This window comes from Alternaria novae-zelandiae (genome assembly GCF_023758075.1).
Source record: "Alternaria novae-zelandiae strain BMP 2774 chromosome Unknown scaffold_7, whole genome shotgun sequence".
Classification (NCBI taxonomy): domain Eukaryota; kingdom Fungi; phylum Ascomycota; class Dothideomycetes; order Pleosporales; family Pleosporaceae; genus Alternaria; species Alternaria novae-zelandiae.
Window position 1 is genome coordinate 840,771 of NW_026056967.1, and position 16,532 is coordinate 857,302.

Here is a 16,532-nt window from a genome sequence, read left to right on the forward strand (position 1 = left end):
CGTCTAGGATTACTCAGCCTGCTTTGTGCCAGGATATAACGGCAGGATGATCTTCACAGCAGCCTCGTAGCTTGTGAATAGGATACCTCCACTAAACACCGTGCGACCCAATCTCATCGTCGTGCCTTTCCAAAAACCCTTGATCCCGTAATCCAACAGAACACTCTTTACAGCCTCAGCAGTACTAGTGCCTTTGGCACTCTGTGAACGCGTCTTAATAACGTCAAAAGGCTGCGTTGCAAGCGTTGTCACAACGCCTGCTACCGATCCGTTCGCGAAGTTGACCAACGTATTTTGTTCGATATTCTTGGCCTTCTCATAATCCTTGAGGATGTTGTAGGTCCCCATTCTGAACGCCGTTGCTGATGCTTGTTTCAGGGTAGTGCCTGCGAACCCGCGGTATAAACCGAGGATACCGTGTTCCTTCCAGATGGTGGTTGTAGCGTGGAAACCGGACCGAAAGCGCCTTTCGTTCCTGGCATCGTCGATGAGCGCAGTCTTGATGCGCTCTGTGGGTGTAACTGCGGTGATCGACGCGATTACTCCCGCAGTCATGCCGGCCAACAGATTGCGCAGAGGGGAGAGCGTTCCCGTCTCTGGGTCTGCAAAGGACGACTTGATCTGGTCGAAGAAGAGGAAGCGAACGGCGTCTTTGCCTACTGAGCCAAAGACGAGCGCTCCGCAGCCTTTGTATAGCGCTCTAATGCCTTCATTCTGATAGACTTGGGTCACGACCAGGAAGGGATTTCGTGGTGTCGGCACGCCCTTCTCAGCTCTTAATTGCACACGCGTTTTCGCAAACTCTAGAGGATACTGCGAGTGGTGTGAGTCACGGGATCTGGGCCGGAATGCCTCTTTGGACGTACCGAAAGAAAGCCTTCCACACCGCCAGCTATGCCGCCGGCGGCCAGAGAGACTACCGCAGGTGTGTTCTTGTCCTTTGAGTTGTTAAACTTGATCTCTAGACATTGCGCGTGAGCTTACATCGCCGCCTGAAACCATTTGCGTCTAGGAAAATAGGGATAAAGATGATGTTGTGATGAAAAGTGTCCTCGGGATGGTCGACAGAAAAGATGCAGATATAGCCGAAGCGGTTCCGTTCCGGGTGTCCTCAGCGGCATCGACCATGGAACACGAAAGCGACGCGCCGAACCGAGTGATATCACGGCCATTGGAGAGGTTACTTCAAACTCAATTTGCATTCTTGCGCACTTCCCGCGCACATTCAGGCTCCTGAGGTAGTCCAATGTGTATCGTGTGGCGCATGACGTCAGCGGGTCTTCTCAGGGCTCCTGGACGGAAGCCCGTGGACGTAACCTTGAAGGTACGCGACACCGGGAAGAACTGGACTCCAGAAGCACCAATCCATTTAAACACTCATATTTCATTGATTGCGAAGCCGATTCGCCTACTATGACTACGCTGCCGCATCATCCAACTCGAACAAACTATCAAATCGGTTATCCCTCGCTGCAGCGTAAGCTGCCATCTTCTCGTCGCCACTGTTGTCGTCGCTTTCGTCCTGCGCTCTGCTACTAAGCTTCCCCAGTTTCTTCAAAGCATCGTCCACATTCCAAGCGATTCGCTCAGCGCCTACTCTTGCGCCGACCAGATTCGGCGCGCCAGGGCCAAGCCTCAATCCGGCAAGTCGTCCTGTCACGAACAGAGGAACGTCATCGTCCCACATCAAGTCTTCATTCAAGCATGGCAGACCGCCAACGTACTTGATAGGATACTCTTGTTGGATGTTCTGAAGGTAGGGGATGGTGCGGATGTCTGACTGAATGCCAGTGGCAAAGACCATGTAGTCGACAGACGGCAGTTTGGGCTTCGAATCTGTGGACGCGGCTTCGCAGGCCCATGTTTTCGAGCTTTGGTCCCACGATACGGACTGGAGTTGAGTGTAGGTTTGAAGCTCGATCTTCCCGTGTGCGACATGCGTATCGAGAATTTTCCGGTACCGCGGCGTCATACTTCCTCCGTTACGGGCTTGCACTATCATCTCAAAGCGCTCTATCACCGATTGTTAGATGCATTCACCAAGTAAGAGCGTTGACATACCTTCATCAGTATCTGCCGTCCAGAACTCGGCTTGCTTGAAATTCCGAAACTTGCCCACCCACTCTAGGTCCACGTCAAAGTGCTTGACCTTGAGCGGACCGCGCATGAGCATCCATACTTTGTTCACGCATCGCTTGATTGCTAGATCTGCCAGCTGAATGCTGGTCAAGCCGCCACCGACTATGAGCATGCTAGTCGACTGGCGAGCCTTGACTTTGGCCATTACGTGTGGTGGTGGGAACTGCTTGATCTGCATCGCGTGCGCGAAACCTTCGTGTGGACGTTGAGCTGGTAGGCCAGGAACAGGGGGTATCGAGGGCGCATTTCCAGGACCGACAGCCAAAACGACGAGGTGGGCGAAACGCACGCCTTGGTCTGTGGAGATGCGGAAGACTTTTCTCTCGTCCGCCATCGCATCATCTGAAATGACACTATCTAGGTCCGCTTCATCGAACTTCGAGATATTGTCGTATTCGATGTTCACGACGCTTTCTTTCCTCAATAAATCCTTGCCAAGTCGATATCTCTTGATGATCTCTTCACAGTGAGCGTCGAACAAATCGGTACGTGGTACAAAGTAGTCCTTTCGGTCCCTTTCATCGACGTCTGGCGTGCGGCTCAAAAACCTTCCTTGCGACTTCAGGTTCTTCTTCTTTTTGTGCTTGCTCACTTCCTTCCCGGCAACTCCAGGTAGGGCTTGGATGTCTTTGTCTCTCTCTTTCTCGTACGTATACCCGAGCAGTGCATCTCGGTCAGCGGGATCGACGTGAAAGAACATCGGACTTCGAAGGTAGTCAATGTGAAAAGTCTTGAAGAGGCGCTTCCACTTTGACATCCAGTCTGCTCCATCGGCATCAAGTACTAGCATATCTATTGCTTCTTCGGGTGCTGCATCATGGTCGCAGCCACAGTCTGAGTTCCCGGGTGTTGACGGCGGAGTTGGTAGTGAGTCCTTGTTCGTTCGGTAGTTTTTGATGTTCATTTTCCGACCATGCTTCCGAATCCAGTGGTAACGTTGATGTTCGTCATCTGTGAAGGTTGCCGAGGGTGTCTGTTCACGGAGCCGTGCTGCTACTGCTAGGCCAGCCGGGCCTCCACCGATGATGAGTACGTCGTGGATGTGCATTATGTTGCAGTCTGGGAGTAAAGGCTTGGGAGTTTACTGAAGAGCGTATGTATTATGAAACGTCGAGATACTACGAGTGTCTTGTGCCCATGTGAGTACCTGATGGCTAGCGTTCCAAATTGGGTGCATCCATCATGGTGCTAAAGGCACACGATGACGAGAACACGACTCCACGTACAAAAACGGACCGATGCCAGAGGCTCAAATCAATTCGAGCACATGTTCAATCACAGCTTTCCTGAATAGTAGCAATTACGCGCATGTGTGAGCGGAAGTGTAGCCTATAGTGTTGATAAGAACTCGTGTATTCATTCATACGGCATGAAAAATCTCCTGGTCCTTATGGCCCTCCGTCGTTGCGGACGTTCGCCAACTGGCAGGATTACTCACGCTCGACACTCGTAGTGACCTCGCGTCCTCCATTTCGATCGCGCTGGTGATAAATTGTGGATCCTGGTCCTCTCTTTGCTTCCCAAGACCGCCATTCATGTCTTCTTGGCTCTCCGTCCGCCTGAAGATATCCCGGAAGCCTCTAGGTATCGGTTCTGCTCTAGGTTCCGGCCAATAGGCGCGCGTATGTACAGACTGCGTCGCGCGTGTGACGGTATTGGGCCCGTATGTGTTCTCCGCAGTGTATGTGTTGGAGCTCCAGTTTCTCAGACCGAGAACCCGTTGTATAAGCGGATAGGTCAAGGGCAGATTCGCGCAGAGTATCGCCGTATACGACTCTCGAAGGTACCAGATCGTCCACTCAGTTCCAAAGGGATTTGTGAACGAGTAATATTTGTTGAGGACTGCTGCGACGATGGTGAACGCTCCTATACAGAAGATCACAAAAAGGATCGTTTTGTTCTTCTTCGGTAGGCGTACTTTGAAGAGCAACGGCATAGGTATGCTTATGATGATCAGATCACTGGAAATATTAAAGACGGCGTTTGTGATGAGATGATTGGTCGCTGCCGAGCATTGTTCTGGTATCGTCAGTATCGTGTGATTAGATGTTGCAAAGGCACTTACTCGAATTCGGCGGTACTGCCCAGTATTGCGAGAACGGCCGACACCAAACCCCAAGGTACAATATTTCCATGACCACAAATGCGACAGCGACATATATGGAGGTGGCGATGACGATCTTGTGTTGCGGGAGGACCATCGTCATGCGGTTGTACATAATGAGTAGGCATGCCTTGACCAGCCATATGGTAAGGAGTTGCATCTGCTCTACTACCAAGACCAGCTTGGATCCGTATATACGCATCTTGATTTCGGCATCTGAATATTGAGAGACGTCGTCTCCCGGCGGTATTAAGTTGCCTAGATACCGGTATAGAGTCAGCGTGTGTCTCTCTTGCAGTTTGCACACGGAAAGACGTACTGCTAGTCTTTGTGACTTCGTGCATGATAGCAATCAGCACTGTGTCGGTAGCCTTGTGTCACAATCAGTACTTGTAGTCGCTCGATGCTGCGGGTCACAAACCATGGCTACAAGTATTAAGTAATCATCTAATTGCAATAATTTCCATGATCCACGATGAATTCTTCTTGATATTAGTCGGATGATGACGACGATCCAGCACACGCCGTAGAAAATTCCAGCCTCAGGCTCAAGAACTCCGGCCATAGATAAGTGGTTGGCTCGCGAGCCGAGGTTGTGGGAACGTTCAAAGGCCGGGCCAGTAGACGGCGAGTAGTCTCGGAGTTGGTTGCTCAGGGCTTTAGTGGGTGTTGATCAAAAGTTGCCGTAAATATCAGGGGGAATCTATCGATGCGATAGAGACCACGGTGCGTTGGGGAACAGAGTAAATCGATGAAGAACTGCCGAGCGCCCGGTCAGCAGCCTTGTTGTGACCACAGGCGCTATGTTGTGAAGACCGGGTGTGAACTCAGCAATCACTCGGCATTTCTCTGTGATGTCGGCGGCTTTCCGTCACAAAATGCTTCATTGACAATTTGATAGGTGCTCTGGGATGTTGCTTGGTTGGACTGTTCCGGGGTGGCGCTGTGGATGGATGCCCTGGGGTGGTCGCGCAGTGTTTCAGTGGAAGTATTCGGATTGAGGAGACAGCGCTCAGAAATCGCGGACCCCCGGACCCCAAGATATCAGACTAGGCATCTAAAAGTGTCGCAAGCGCCACTTTCAATGGAGCTGTGCATCCTCGATGATCTGCACAATCGACTAAAGACGGACGTCCCTGGTCCAGCTTCGACACTTGTGGGACTCGCGGTAGCGCCAATTGGATGACGAGTTTGACGACTCAGACCTGGGTTGAGGCTGCCCGGGTGTCAGAGAGGCGCGTCCAATTCGAAGGCCGCGGCAATATGGCGATGTTGGCTGCTGACCGGAAACATTTCGCGACGATTCGTGGTACGGTTCAAGAAGAAATGTCACAGCAAATCAAATGCGTCCAATGCGCAATGGGTTTCCCGGCGCTGCTTCGGTGATTTCATGCCTGGTAATGTTGCAAACTGCGACTTCAGGCGAGCAATATCGTAGGTATGTTATACAGCTGTTGCCAGTGTCGCTGGAATTCTGACTCGCAAAAGATATCGGTAACATCGCAGCGCAAATTGAAGGCGTTGAGGAAAGTTTGGCGGTGCCCGTCAGCTTGCGTGAGTGACATCGGGTGTCCCGGCACGCTTAGTTTGACGCCTTTGGCGGGCCGTAGCCGTAAGTTGTACTGGTCCCGAGGTCAACACTCGCATAATTTTCGTCCTTGCTTCAGGCGTTCAGTCAAGGAGAAATGAAAATCGCGCAGTGACAAGAAACTCCTAGGAGCCCTGTCGTTGATACAGATAGCTCTGGAAAGAGACTGTGCTGTCATGGGTGTGCATAGGTAGTGTAGCGGCGTCGGCGCCTCAGAAGCACGAGGGCGAAGGGAAGTCGCAGCGTTCCGCCGAGTACCCCAAACCCGGGTCTCTTTCGAACACAGACATGATTGACTTCAGCACATCCACAATTGGTAGAGTCCTACCGTCCGCTGTTGGTCATGCAAATCGCAATCTCAGCGATTGAAAGACAGCGAAAACTGACCAGCAAACACATGTCACCCACAAAGGTCTTGAAGTCCAATCGCCAAACAGTCAGGTTATTGAATGCAAGTTTCGGAAACTGTCGAAAACATTGAAACACCTGCGCGATATAGACAAGGAAGACCCGACACCACGACCTTGGAAACAGCGGCTTAGAGACTCAGCCTTCGAGAAGAAAGCTCAGACTCACCTGGGCAGTTTCAGTCGGCATTGAGCGCTGGCTACTGTCAGATTCGGCAAAGCAGCACCAGGGGTGACATTCTGTCGGCGATGCGCGAACTGCACGTGAATGTGTCGTATCGCCACACCCGCGGAGGTCCGAGTCAGTGGTTTCGCGTTTGCCAATGAAGAGGGACTTGAATGATCAACCTCACGCCCGACCCACATCATGTAAGCCGTACGAACCCGGAGCAGATTCGATATAACACACATAAGGCCGAGTCAGCTTGTTCGGTGAATCTTGTATCTGGTGCCAGTGCTGTTACGCCAGATGTGCCAGTTGTGAGGAGGCCATTTCTTGTGCTTTGAGAGATGCTCATGGTCAACAATAGCAGAAAGATGTGGGGTAGTCTTAGATACCGATACAAAGGTAAAGCTATGGGTTCGTTGGACCGAAATCCCAGTGCCATTGCCTGGGAGCTATACCTATGTATCCAGCTGAAAGTTGCACTGATCCAGCTGAATCGACCCGGGTCCTCCTGAGTGCACACCTGGGCAGTCTCGCCTCCCGAGTTGGACATCTGGAGAGAAACTTCAAGCGATAAAGACCACTAGAAACACTTTCAAAGAAAGTAGTAGTTTGGCATGTACACTCTAGTACAGACGTGACTGCTCATACAAATACAGGCAGTTGCATGGTGGTCATGGCCTCGTTCGACATGGAGGAAAGGTTCAGCCCGGAAAGAGCGTTTGGTCAATCTCCTCCACGCAGTTTTAAGCAAACAGCGGATGTGTGTTTAATCATCAATGTTTTTGGGGTAGACGTTACCCATGGGATCGACGAACAGGGATAGCAAGGGGCATCAGCCCATGCTGTGCTAGGGACTCACCTGGGCACCAAGGTATTTCAACGCAAGCAAGCAGCTGCGCAGACACATCAATCATTCTGATATTCCAGCAGCGTTTGCTTAACCATTACGCGCTCCTCATAATATAGCCACGGTAAGCAGCTCGTAGGCGTCTCGCCATCTCTCAACGAGTGACATCAACGGTGAGCTTATCGCTCCTGCCACGCCACGTGGAATCTGACAGGCAAATCTATTCTACGAAAGCCTATGCCCATTGAAGCATGTCCAGCCGTATCGCAGCGTTGAGGTATCCCAGGATACGGTACCTCGATATGCAGTCCCCGGTCGCAGATATCGGGCGGAATATTTCCGAAGAGACCTTGGAACCTTGGAAGCACCAAAGGTGTCTTATCCATCGCGAACACTAATCCAATCATGTAAGCGGTCACCCATTTCCATACCTCTGTGTACCACCTACAACTTCGCTGCGGGGATCGCACAGCACAAGAAAGATGGCGGACGGAGGATACGGCTGCCCAACCTCTTGACAAGCCACCTTCTTGTCGTGGGTGTCGTGTGCCCTGGCGTGTCGCAGCCCGCGATCTCCTCCACACCTCTCCCTCTAAGTTAGTCTAGCCGAACCGCCGAACCACGCAACTGATAAAGAGCAGAGAGATAGGCGTTCGCGCAGCGAATGACGAACGTCTACCACCCCTACTAAGAGATTATGACGCCGCACCCAAACACCGTTGCAGCAAGGCTTCGCGTGTACTCTCCCACTTGGAGTAGTGACACCCCGCTTGCAACCCTGCTGCGCGGTGATATGCAGACTGGGGTGTGGGTGTATATAGACAAGATGCTGCGCTTCTATGCGTTGCGGTGCTATTGGAGTAAGACTTCGTATCGCGACTTCTTCTTATTCTTTGACTGCGACTGCGACGGCGCGCGCATGCATTTCGCGTTGCAACGATGACGACTTCCCAGCATCGGAACCACTCCGTCGCGGAAGAACCGGTGACATCTGTTCTTCCAGATGGCGATATACCCTACGATCCCACGCATTCCCTCAATCCAGATGAAGAAGTTCTGGCGGCCCTCGGATACAAATCGGAGTTCAAGAGAGAATTTTCGCTGTTTACCACCTTCTGTGTCAGTTTTGCGGTTCTGGGTCTACTGCCTAGTTTCGCGTCTACGCTCTATTATGGCATGGGCTATGCGGGAACGGCTGGAATGACTTGGGGCTGGATTGTGGCCATGGTTGGTATTCAATGTGTGGCTATGAGCATGGCAGAGCTATGTAGTAGCATGCCCACGAGCGGAGGTTTATACTATGCTTCTGCTGTCCTGGCACCACCTGGTTGGGGACCTTTTGCTGCTTGGCTTACTGGCTGGAGTAATTGGCTGGCCCAGATTACGGCGGCACCGTCCGGCAAGTACAAACCGCTATCTCGTTCGCGACGGGTATGGACATAGAATTGACTGTTTGAGTAGTCAATTATGGAATTGCGGCCATGATACTGGCGGCGGCTAGTATCAATGACCCATCTTACGTCCCCACGGATTATCAGACTTTCCTGTTGACGGTCTTCATCATGATTCTTCATGCGATCCTTTCCTCTATGCCGACACGTTGGCTTGCAAAGTTCAACTCCGCTGGTTCCACGTTCAACTTCATTGCGTTGATTGTGGTCATCATAATGATCCCAGCTGGTACGGACCGTACAGAGCGCGGTCTACCTCGTTTTGCCCCGTCGAGCGAGGTCTGGGGCACAATCTATGAAGGTACATCCTTCCCAGCTGGTATATCAGTTCTGATGTCCTTTATCGGCGTCATCTGGACCATGTCAGGTTACGACTCGCCATTCCATCTTGCGGAAGAATGCTCGAATGCGAACCTGGCTTCTCCGCGCGCTATTGTCTTGACATCCGCCACAGGAGGATTCTTTGGCTGGTTCCTTCAGCTTGTCGTGGCATACACTGTCGTTGATATCGACCTAGTCCTCGAGTCTGAGCTTGGGCAGCCCTTCGCTGCCTACCTGATGCAATGCATGTCGCAGAAGATGACGCTGGCCATCCTTGCTCTCACCATTATTGCCGGGTTCAGCATGGGTCAAGGATGCATGATTGCGGCAAGCAGAGTGACATTCGCGTACGCGCGTGATGACTGCTTCCCGTTGTCCAAGTACTGGAAGAGGGTCAACAAACACACGCAGACACCTGCAAATGCCGTTTGGTTCAACTGCGCAATCGGCATACTGTGCCTGCTGCTCATATTTGGCGGTGAGCTGGCTGTTGGAGCGCTGTTCTCCATTGGTGCTATCGCGGCTTTTGTGTAAGTGCTGGTGAGCTTGGTGTGCGTGCCGTACTGACATCTGATAGTGCATTCACCATACCCATTGCTATCCGTGTCTTCTTCGTAGGCAATCGCTTCAGACCGGGTCCATGGAACTTGGGGAAATACTCCAGCGCAATTGGTAGCGTTGCATGCATCTTTGTCTTGCTCATGATACCTATCTTATGCTTCCCCAGCGTAACCGGACCGGACTTGACGTAAGTCTCACCAACACTTTCACGCTACTTTGACAAGGCTAACGCACCAATAGCGTGGCAGACATGAACTGGACATGCGTCGTTTACGGTGGTCCGATGTTCTTGGTAACGATATGGTGGTTCGTTTCCGCACACAAGTGGTTCAAGGGCCCCAAGGTCAACATCGAGCACATGATGCTTGGACGGGAAGAAGCCGTTCTGATCGGACAGGGGTCAGTGGGCGATGGAAAAGATGGTGATAACTCGTTGGGTGATATGAAAGGTCCGGAGGAGATCACAAAGTCGTAAAGGAGGCTGACCCTGGTTTACGAAAGCTCGCATGGACAGTATAACAGAGCATGCTATATTAGCAAGTCCTCTCGGGTCTACTATTAGAAAGGAAAATATGCCAATTTAGTCCGAATGTGTCCACAGGGAGTGATGCGCCGGGTAGGATACGACCTCGGGACTCTGGCAGATCCGTCATGTCACACAGATGAGCCTGATCTTCTCAGCGGGTCAGCCAAGGTTACACCTGGGTTAATTAGCGTCGTATACTGAGTTTTGCGAGGCAACGCACTTGTATAGGCGTGGTGTCGCGAATTTTGGGTGGGTCAGGTGCTGGTCAATGGCCCCGCGCTTCGGCTGCAAGACGGCGTGTCGCGGGGCACATGAGTGAACTTACGCCACCTTTGATCGGCAGACTGGAGACGTGATTGAAGCGATCTCATGGCATGATCACGTCCAAGCTGATGTGTTCACTGCACTTTGTGAGATTATAAATTATGCGTTGCTCCGTTTTGTCATCAACCAACTACTCAACCACCAGGTTGATCAATCTTCAGTAGTATAGTGGTCAGTATTTCCGCTTGTCACCTATCAGGCAACTCGCGGGAGACCGGGGTTCAATTCCCCGCTGGAGAGCTCTCATTTTTGTTTTTGCGTGGTAGTCGTAAACCCCGGCTATACGATTCCACCAGCAACATGTCCATTGGTTTGAGGTCGGCAATCCCATGCATCCTTTGGAGAATCTGCACTTTTTTTTTCCGATGCAAGTCACGTCACAAAGTCAACGCTAATGTTGGTCTATCGTGAGTGTTATGTCGTACTTCGTTCAAGTCCTTGCCAAGGGCGTGGCTCGCGTCTGCGATGCCTCCGCCGATGCGACCCTCGCAGCTACCTCCGTCCCCACCATACTCCCCGAACCGTCCGGAATATTTCGAGACACCACGATCTTCAGAACATATCTCAGAGCTAACAGCCCAGATGTCTCCTCACTATCATACTCTAATGCGCAGAAACGACGCGTGCCGCGACGCTGTAAAACGAACAGCATGCGCGTCGGCGTTATGTTGACCAAGACCACCAGGGCGCACCGCTCCGTCGGAATCCCATCAGCCTCCAAATACTGATGAGGCTCTTTTGGAAGCCTCAATCTGTTTCAGATCTACATTATGCTTCATCGTAGTGACGCTGACGCCAACCAAGCCAAGCCTGACGAGAGGCCAAGGTATCTCCCCGAGCAGCAGAAACATGCAATGCAATGAACTCGTCAGCTCCAAACGGTAATGTGGAATTGCACCAAAATACATGTCTCCATTTACACCATCCCTTCGACAATCTCCGTTCAGAACTCGCGTATTAGAGCAGGCCCAGCAAGTCCGTGGGCGGGATGTGTAACCACACTCCGCAAATACCATACCTGACCGCAAAGTCCGACCACAGCGCGTTCGCTGTGTAAGCCTCCGTCATGCACCAAATTGGAGACAAAATCCGCTAGTAGTATAATCTGCCTAGAAAGATCAATGCCAGAACCTCTGTGCTCAAGACAAGCACGGTGAAGCTCTTGGGACCGGACATGCCAACGCCGCCATGCCAGGCTGGCTGTCAACCTGACGCCCAGTTGCTACGAATACACAGCCGCATAATCCGGCGACGTTGGCATCCCAAGAGAATGCCGCCGTAGCATTCGTCACCTCGTGTAGCTTGTCATCTCGACCATGTCTTGGAAGGACCTCTCCCAAGTCTCTTTTCTACCCCCTTCCTCTTCTGATTCACACATACATAGCTAGCACCCAGTAGCAATAAGATGTTCGGACATCCAAGCTACAAGCCCATCTCCATCCCTTCGCCATCCCCTTCCACTCGTTCCAAAGCCATGTACGCACCTCCGCGCTTCCTCACGGGCAAGTTCTTCATCTGGCTCTGTCTTTTCCTCATCGGCTTCCCCATCCTCCTCTGGAACCACCCTAACTTAGAGAACCTCTCCGTTCCGTATGCCCGACCCCAACCGCGACCCAACGCCCAATTCGCTGCCCACGGCGACTCGAAATGCTTACCTGAAGTGTCGGCTGAACTCATCGAAGCAGCAACTGCGAAACGCGCTACTTGTCGGAAGTACTCACCTTTTGCAACGGGGCGGGCGCGCATCGCGACTGTGACGGCGCATTTCGGCAAGCCCCAGGAACATTATCAGAAAGCGTTCAAGACGCATCTCCAACATGCCTTGGTGCATGGTACGGAGGTCAGGGTGATGTGCGATCCGATCATAGATGATCTGTGGAACAAACCCGCTTTCATCCTCAACCTACTCATGCGGGAGATGTTGAAGCCAGAGAAGGAGCGGTTGGAATGGATACAATGGGTTGATCGTGACACCATCATCCTCGATCAATGCCGTCCGATATCCAGTTTCCTGCCACCAGAGAAAGCGCGCTTCGGGTCCTGGTGGCGTCGCTCCTCCTCTTCCGACGACGGCAACGAAGACGATAAGCAAGCCCCAGCACCAGCAAATACAACAAACCTCCTCGTAACACGCGACTGGAACGGTCTCAACAACGGCATCTTCCTCCTCCGCGTCAACGCGTGGGCCATCGAACTCTTCACCGCCATCCTCGCATTCCGCCACTACAAACCGGAGATCGACCTCCCCTTCACCGAGCAATCTGCCATGGAAGAGGTTCTGAAAACAGAGCAATTCAGAGACCAAGCGAGATATGTGCCGCAACATTGGTTCAACGGGTATGAAGAGGAGGGCACGCAGAAGTTTCTGGAGAGGGAGGATGTAGAGGGGTTGAAGGAACGGGATGTGAGGAGGGGGGATTACCTGGTTCATTTTGCGGGGAGGGGGAACAGGGGCACTTTGTTGATGGCGTGGAGTGGTATGTTGGAGGGGGCGGGGGATGTCTGGGAGGAGGGGAGGGTGCAGAGAGATGTTTCGGGTGAGGTCGCGGAGTTTTGGAGGGAGCTTGGGTATGGGGTATGATGGCGTGTTTGGTCAATTAGCTCTTTTGTTTGTTGAAAATTCGTCTCATTCCAATTGTATTATATACCCTTGCAATTCAATAGTAGCTTGAGCTTGGTGCATAGTCCGCTTTTGTGCCCGGGAAAGCGCCGGCTGGAGGGTTGCGGTCGTCCTCGTCCGCGCTGTCGTCTTCGTTTCCTTCGAAAGCCTCGCTTGGATCCGGTGGCGCCCGCATGCGGATCAGAGCGTCTTCGTCGAGCGCGGGGACGATGAACATCTTGGTGGTGTGATACTCGCGTCCAGAGGGCATGCTTGCTAGCAATGGCTCTGAGGGAGGTACTATTTGAATGCCAACCTGGTATAGTCAGTTGATCATGCGCAATGAACCAGCGAAGGTGGGTATACATACAGTGTCGTTCTGTTTCTCCCACTTCTTCAACAACATATCGACGATCCGTCCTTCTTCGAACTTGCCTGCATCAGTGCCCCAGTCCACACCTTTTTCGATCTTGCGATCTTCCCTCTTCTCCTGCCATTCTTTCTTCAATTTGGAGAAACCTGACGACTTCTTCTCTTCCTCCGCACCCAGCGATGCAAAACCCAGCTCCTTCTTTGCGCCTCGTAGCCACGCGATGCCCTCGCCTGTTTTACCACCTCCTTCAGCATCGCAGGCAAGGAACCGACACGCCTTGCCTTTGGCGGTCCGCCTCAGATCATCCACGTATTTCAGGAGATCGTCGTTAATCTTGGAAGACCGCCCCAGCATAGCCTGGGCTTTCGCAGCGTGTTCTGAAGAAGCAAGGCACAGTCGAGCGAAGAGATGCGCGCGGACCTTGGGTATATCGACGCCCCTGAACATCCAGTCTTTGTTCTGCTTGTTCCGGTCTTCTATCACGACCGCTGGGTATGGATCGTCTTTCAGGACGGTGATGAGTGTAGCTTCAGCCATAGTGAGCTCCGCCAACGCTCCCAGCACAGCCGCGGATATGTCTATAGCCGCGGGCTGTGAGTTGTACTGCCCTGCCCGATTCACCAAGTATGTGTGTATGGAGTTTGCTTCGAGAAAGTGCTTCATGGCAGCACCGATTGCGGTCGCGCGTTGTTCGGGCGTGGGTACGGTCGCATTGTAGAGGGTGTGTAGCTGTGCTCGAGCCTGGAGGCTGTATACGTATGCCAGTGTTGAGAGAGTATAGCAGAGCTCGCTCTCAAGACTCTTGAGCTTAACTCTTGCTGGCTCGCGACCCGGTATCGAGGACCCCAGCGTCGAGCGCCATTCTACTTCTAGCTCCTTGACCAAGACCAAGTCGATCTCTTCGCCGGCGCAGCTTGCACCACTGAGTCCCGCATCGAGGGCAAACAGATACGGTATGTAGTCGTTGAGGGCGGATGTTACGGTGGAGAGGTTTGAGGCCTGTGAGGCAGGTGGTATGCGCTTGTGTCGCTTGAGTGCGTCTCGAAGGACGCCTCGCGCTGTGGTCGCGCAGTTCGGTAGGGACGGATGGGTGCTGCTGTTGAAGTAATCGGTAAAGGATATACTGGAGGTAGTTGGTAGGACGAAGGGGAAGGGCATCTTGCTGGGTGTGGACTGTTGCTGGTCGGAGCGGTCGCTGACGCAGGTACGCGGTGGTAGCGGGGTTGGGGAGCTAGCCTTGGCCTCATCATATCAAGAGCCTGGGGAGCCACAAAGAGTCCGGAACGCACGCCTGGAACAGAAGACCTAGAAATTTGAGGTTTCACGTCAGTGGGAAAAGAAAACATGCGAACTGTACCACTGCAGTTGTAAACTGGTTCCAATAATTCGTGCTACATCAGTCTCTCCTCCGGCATGTATATGTACAGTTTCGCCAGTACGAGAGAATCGGTGCGTTTCTACAGCATACGCTTGTTGAACGCCAAAAGCCTTTGTCTTCGTCTGGTGGTGTTTCCCGCTGCGTGTTGTGTATGGTCTGCCTGTTGTCTGTCCTTCATGCAAGCGATCACCGCTGTTGGCGGGCCGCTTATCGCTTCAACGCATCGTCGACGTAGTTTTGTTGGGCAAAGAGGTATCCCTTGACCTTTGCGTCCTTGAGGAGCTCGAAGTAACGCTCTGTTCAGCCTGTGTTAGCCTTCGCGCTGTCATGGCGTACATCGTCAGACGGCCTTGCACCGCTGCTACCAGCCCCAAATTCGACCTCTTTTCGTTCTGCGCGCGTCCTTCTTGCCCGCGAAATAGAAGAAGACCTACCTCGCAAATGTCCACACTTCTCCAAGTGGTTGACCCCCTCCCTCCGGTAGCACTTGCCCATCTCGTCCCTGACCAATCTCGCCATCATGCTCCTGACCCACTGCTCCCTGATAATAGCATCTTGCGCGCCCTTGAGCGCAGTGTTGTCCTCGTAGTCGACACCGTCAAAGGTTGGCGCAACCTTTGGCTTTTTGGCAAGGAAGAGTTCGGACTCTGGGGTCGGCATTGCGGCGGCGGGGAGTGCGTTCGGGGGTGACGGTCGTGTATATAGTTTCCGAGGACTCCGTCGAGTGATTTGGAGACGTGCGACGGGGCAATTGGCGGTGTTGCGAGGTGTCGTGGTCGTGATTGTTGGTGAGCTTTGCAAGGGCCGAGCTGCGATTGGCGGCGGTGCACGTGATGCTGCATCACCACCAGCGCCCTCCAAGACCGCGCAGGATTACTCTCAGTTTTCGCTATGGCGTTTTTCTTTCTCTCTTTTAGATACAATCAACCTCTGTTCATGTCACTTCGTCTTTTTCCTCTTTCTTGCCACGATCCCACCATCCCCCCATCGCAACACCCCAACCCGCACCCGTCTGCTGATTTCCATCATTTTGCAACTTCGCATCTCCTTGATACTTCACGTGCCATCTCGCAGGATCAAATCTGATCTCTTTCATGGAAGAGTACAGAAGTCTTAGTCTTTCTTCTCTCTCTTCTTCACAAAGCGGGCACAAGCGCTCGAGCCGGATAGTGTGCAGGGGATGTACACGACCTTCTTCGCAAGTCGGCTGGATATCGTTGTCCTCTAGAGCTGGAGGATTCGGCAGTGAAGTTTTGGCTCTTGAACTAGTAGTAGGTGTGTGCGACGAGGCAGTTCTACCATCTGCGTTTGGAGTCTGGAGAACGTCGGTAGTTGACAGAGGATTTGTATGATGTGTCTTGTGATGGTCTGCTTGTGCAGCTGAATGTAAGCTCTGCGAATTATCTCCGTATGTGGTTGCTCTGTCTGCTTTTTCAATCGAGTCATCGTCTGGCACCAACGTCATTTGGGAGTCTCTGCCCTTGCGACTGCTTCCCGAAGAACTCTCGCCTGCGGTAGCTAGATCCTCATGCTGTGTTGATGGCGAATTCGACTTCTTTCCACTCTCCGTCTGCACATTCTTACAGTGCCTAACCGGCGTCTCTGAAAAAGTTGAGTGGCCGCAGCCAACAAAGATGTAAAGTCGATAGTAGCACATTGCGTTGACGTTTACAACAGACTCTGTCTGGGAACATGGAGCTTTGTTTAAGATATCGTTGTGTAGTGACTGGTGATTGCTCGCTGAA

At 52.5% G+C, this 16,532-nt stretch overlaps 7 protein-coding genes and 1 non-coding gene across 8 annotated transcripts; 3 read left to right on the forward strand and 5 right to left on the reverse strand.

Annotated features, from left to right (window-relative positions):
- Nucleotides 1-9: 9 nt before the first annotated feature.
- Nucleotides 10-1,172, reverse strand: J4E88_004290 (uncharacterized protein; the record flags this gene model as incomplete). The annotated part of the gene is made up of 3 exons (XM_049397937.1): nt 10-813; nt 867-938; nt 1,167-1,172. The coding sequence occupies 3 exons, from the start codon at nt 1,170-1,172 to the stop codon at nt 10-12; spliced, it is 882 nt and encodes a 293-aa protein (XP_049256382.1).
- A 245-nt stretch (nt 1,173-1,417) lies between these two features.
- J4E88_004291 (uncharacterized protein) lies at nt 1,418-3,187 on the reverse strand (the record flags this gene model as incomplete). The annotated part of the gene is made up of 2 exons (XM_049397938.1): nt 1,418-2,013; nt 2,062-3,187. The coding sequence occupies 2 exons, from the start codon at nt 3,185-3,187 to the stop codon at nt 1,418-1,420; spliced, it is 1,722 nt and encodes a 573-aa protein (XP_049256383.1).
- Nucleotides 3,188-3,499: 312 nt separating this feature from the next.
- Nucleotides 3,500-4,667, reverse strand: J4E88_004292 (uncharacterized protein; the record flags this gene model as incomplete). Its single annotated transcript, XM_049397939.1, has 4 exons — nt 3,500-4,158; nt 4,205-4,501; nt 4,563-4,614; nt 4,665-4,667. 4 exons carry the CDS (start codon nt 4,665-4,667, stop codon nt 3,500-3,502), a joined length of 1,011 nt encoding a protein of 336 aa, XP_049256384.1.
- Nucleotides 4,668-8,735: 4,068 nt separating this feature from the next.
- On the forward strand, nt 8,736-10,062 carry J4E88_004293 (uncharacterized protein; the record flags this gene model as incomplete). Its single annotated transcript, XM_049397940.1, has 3 exons — nt 8,736-9,556; nt 9,604-9,774; nt 9,828-10,062. 3 exons carry the CDS (start codon nt 8,736-8,738, stop codon nt 10,060-10,062), a joined length of 1,227 nt encoding a protein of 408 aa, XP_049256385.1.
- Nucleotides 10,063-10,591: 529 nt separating this feature from the next.
- On the forward strand, nt 10,592-10,677 carry J4E88_004294. The gene has a single exon. It is a non-coding gene; the product is annotated as a tRNA-Asp (tRNA).
- Nucleotides 10,678-11,842: 1,165 nt separating this feature from the next.
- Nucleotides 11,843-13,018, forward strand: J4E88_004295 (uncharacterized protein; the record flags this gene model as incomplete). The annotated part of the gene is made up of 1 exon (XM_049397941.1): nt 11,843-13,018. One exon carries the CDS (start codon nt 11,843-11,845, stop codon nt 13,016-13,018), a length of 1,176 nt encoding a protein of 391 aa, XP_049256386.1.
- Nucleotides 13,019-13,094: 76 nt separating this feature from the next.
- On the reverse strand, nt 13,095-14,567 carry J4E88_004296 (uncharacterized protein; the record flags this gene model as incomplete). The annotated part of the gene is made up of 2 exons (XM_049397942.1): nt 13,095-13,352; nt 13,407-14,567. 2 exons carry the CDS (start codon nt 14,565-14,567, stop codon nt 13,095-13,097), a joined length of 1,419 nt encoding a protein of 472 aa, XP_049256387.1.
- A 427-nt stretch (nt 14,568-14,994) lies between these two features.
- J4E88_004297 (uncharacterized protein) lies at nt 14,995-15,447 on the reverse strand (the record flags this gene model as incomplete). Its single annotated transcript, XM_049397943.1, has 2 exons — nt 14,995-15,083; nt 15,222-15,447. 2 exons carry the CDS (start codon nt 15,445-15,447, stop codon nt 14,995-14,997), a joined length of 315 nt encoding a protein of 104 aa, XP_049256388.1.
- Nucleotides 15,448-16,532: the final 1,085 nt, after the last annotated feature.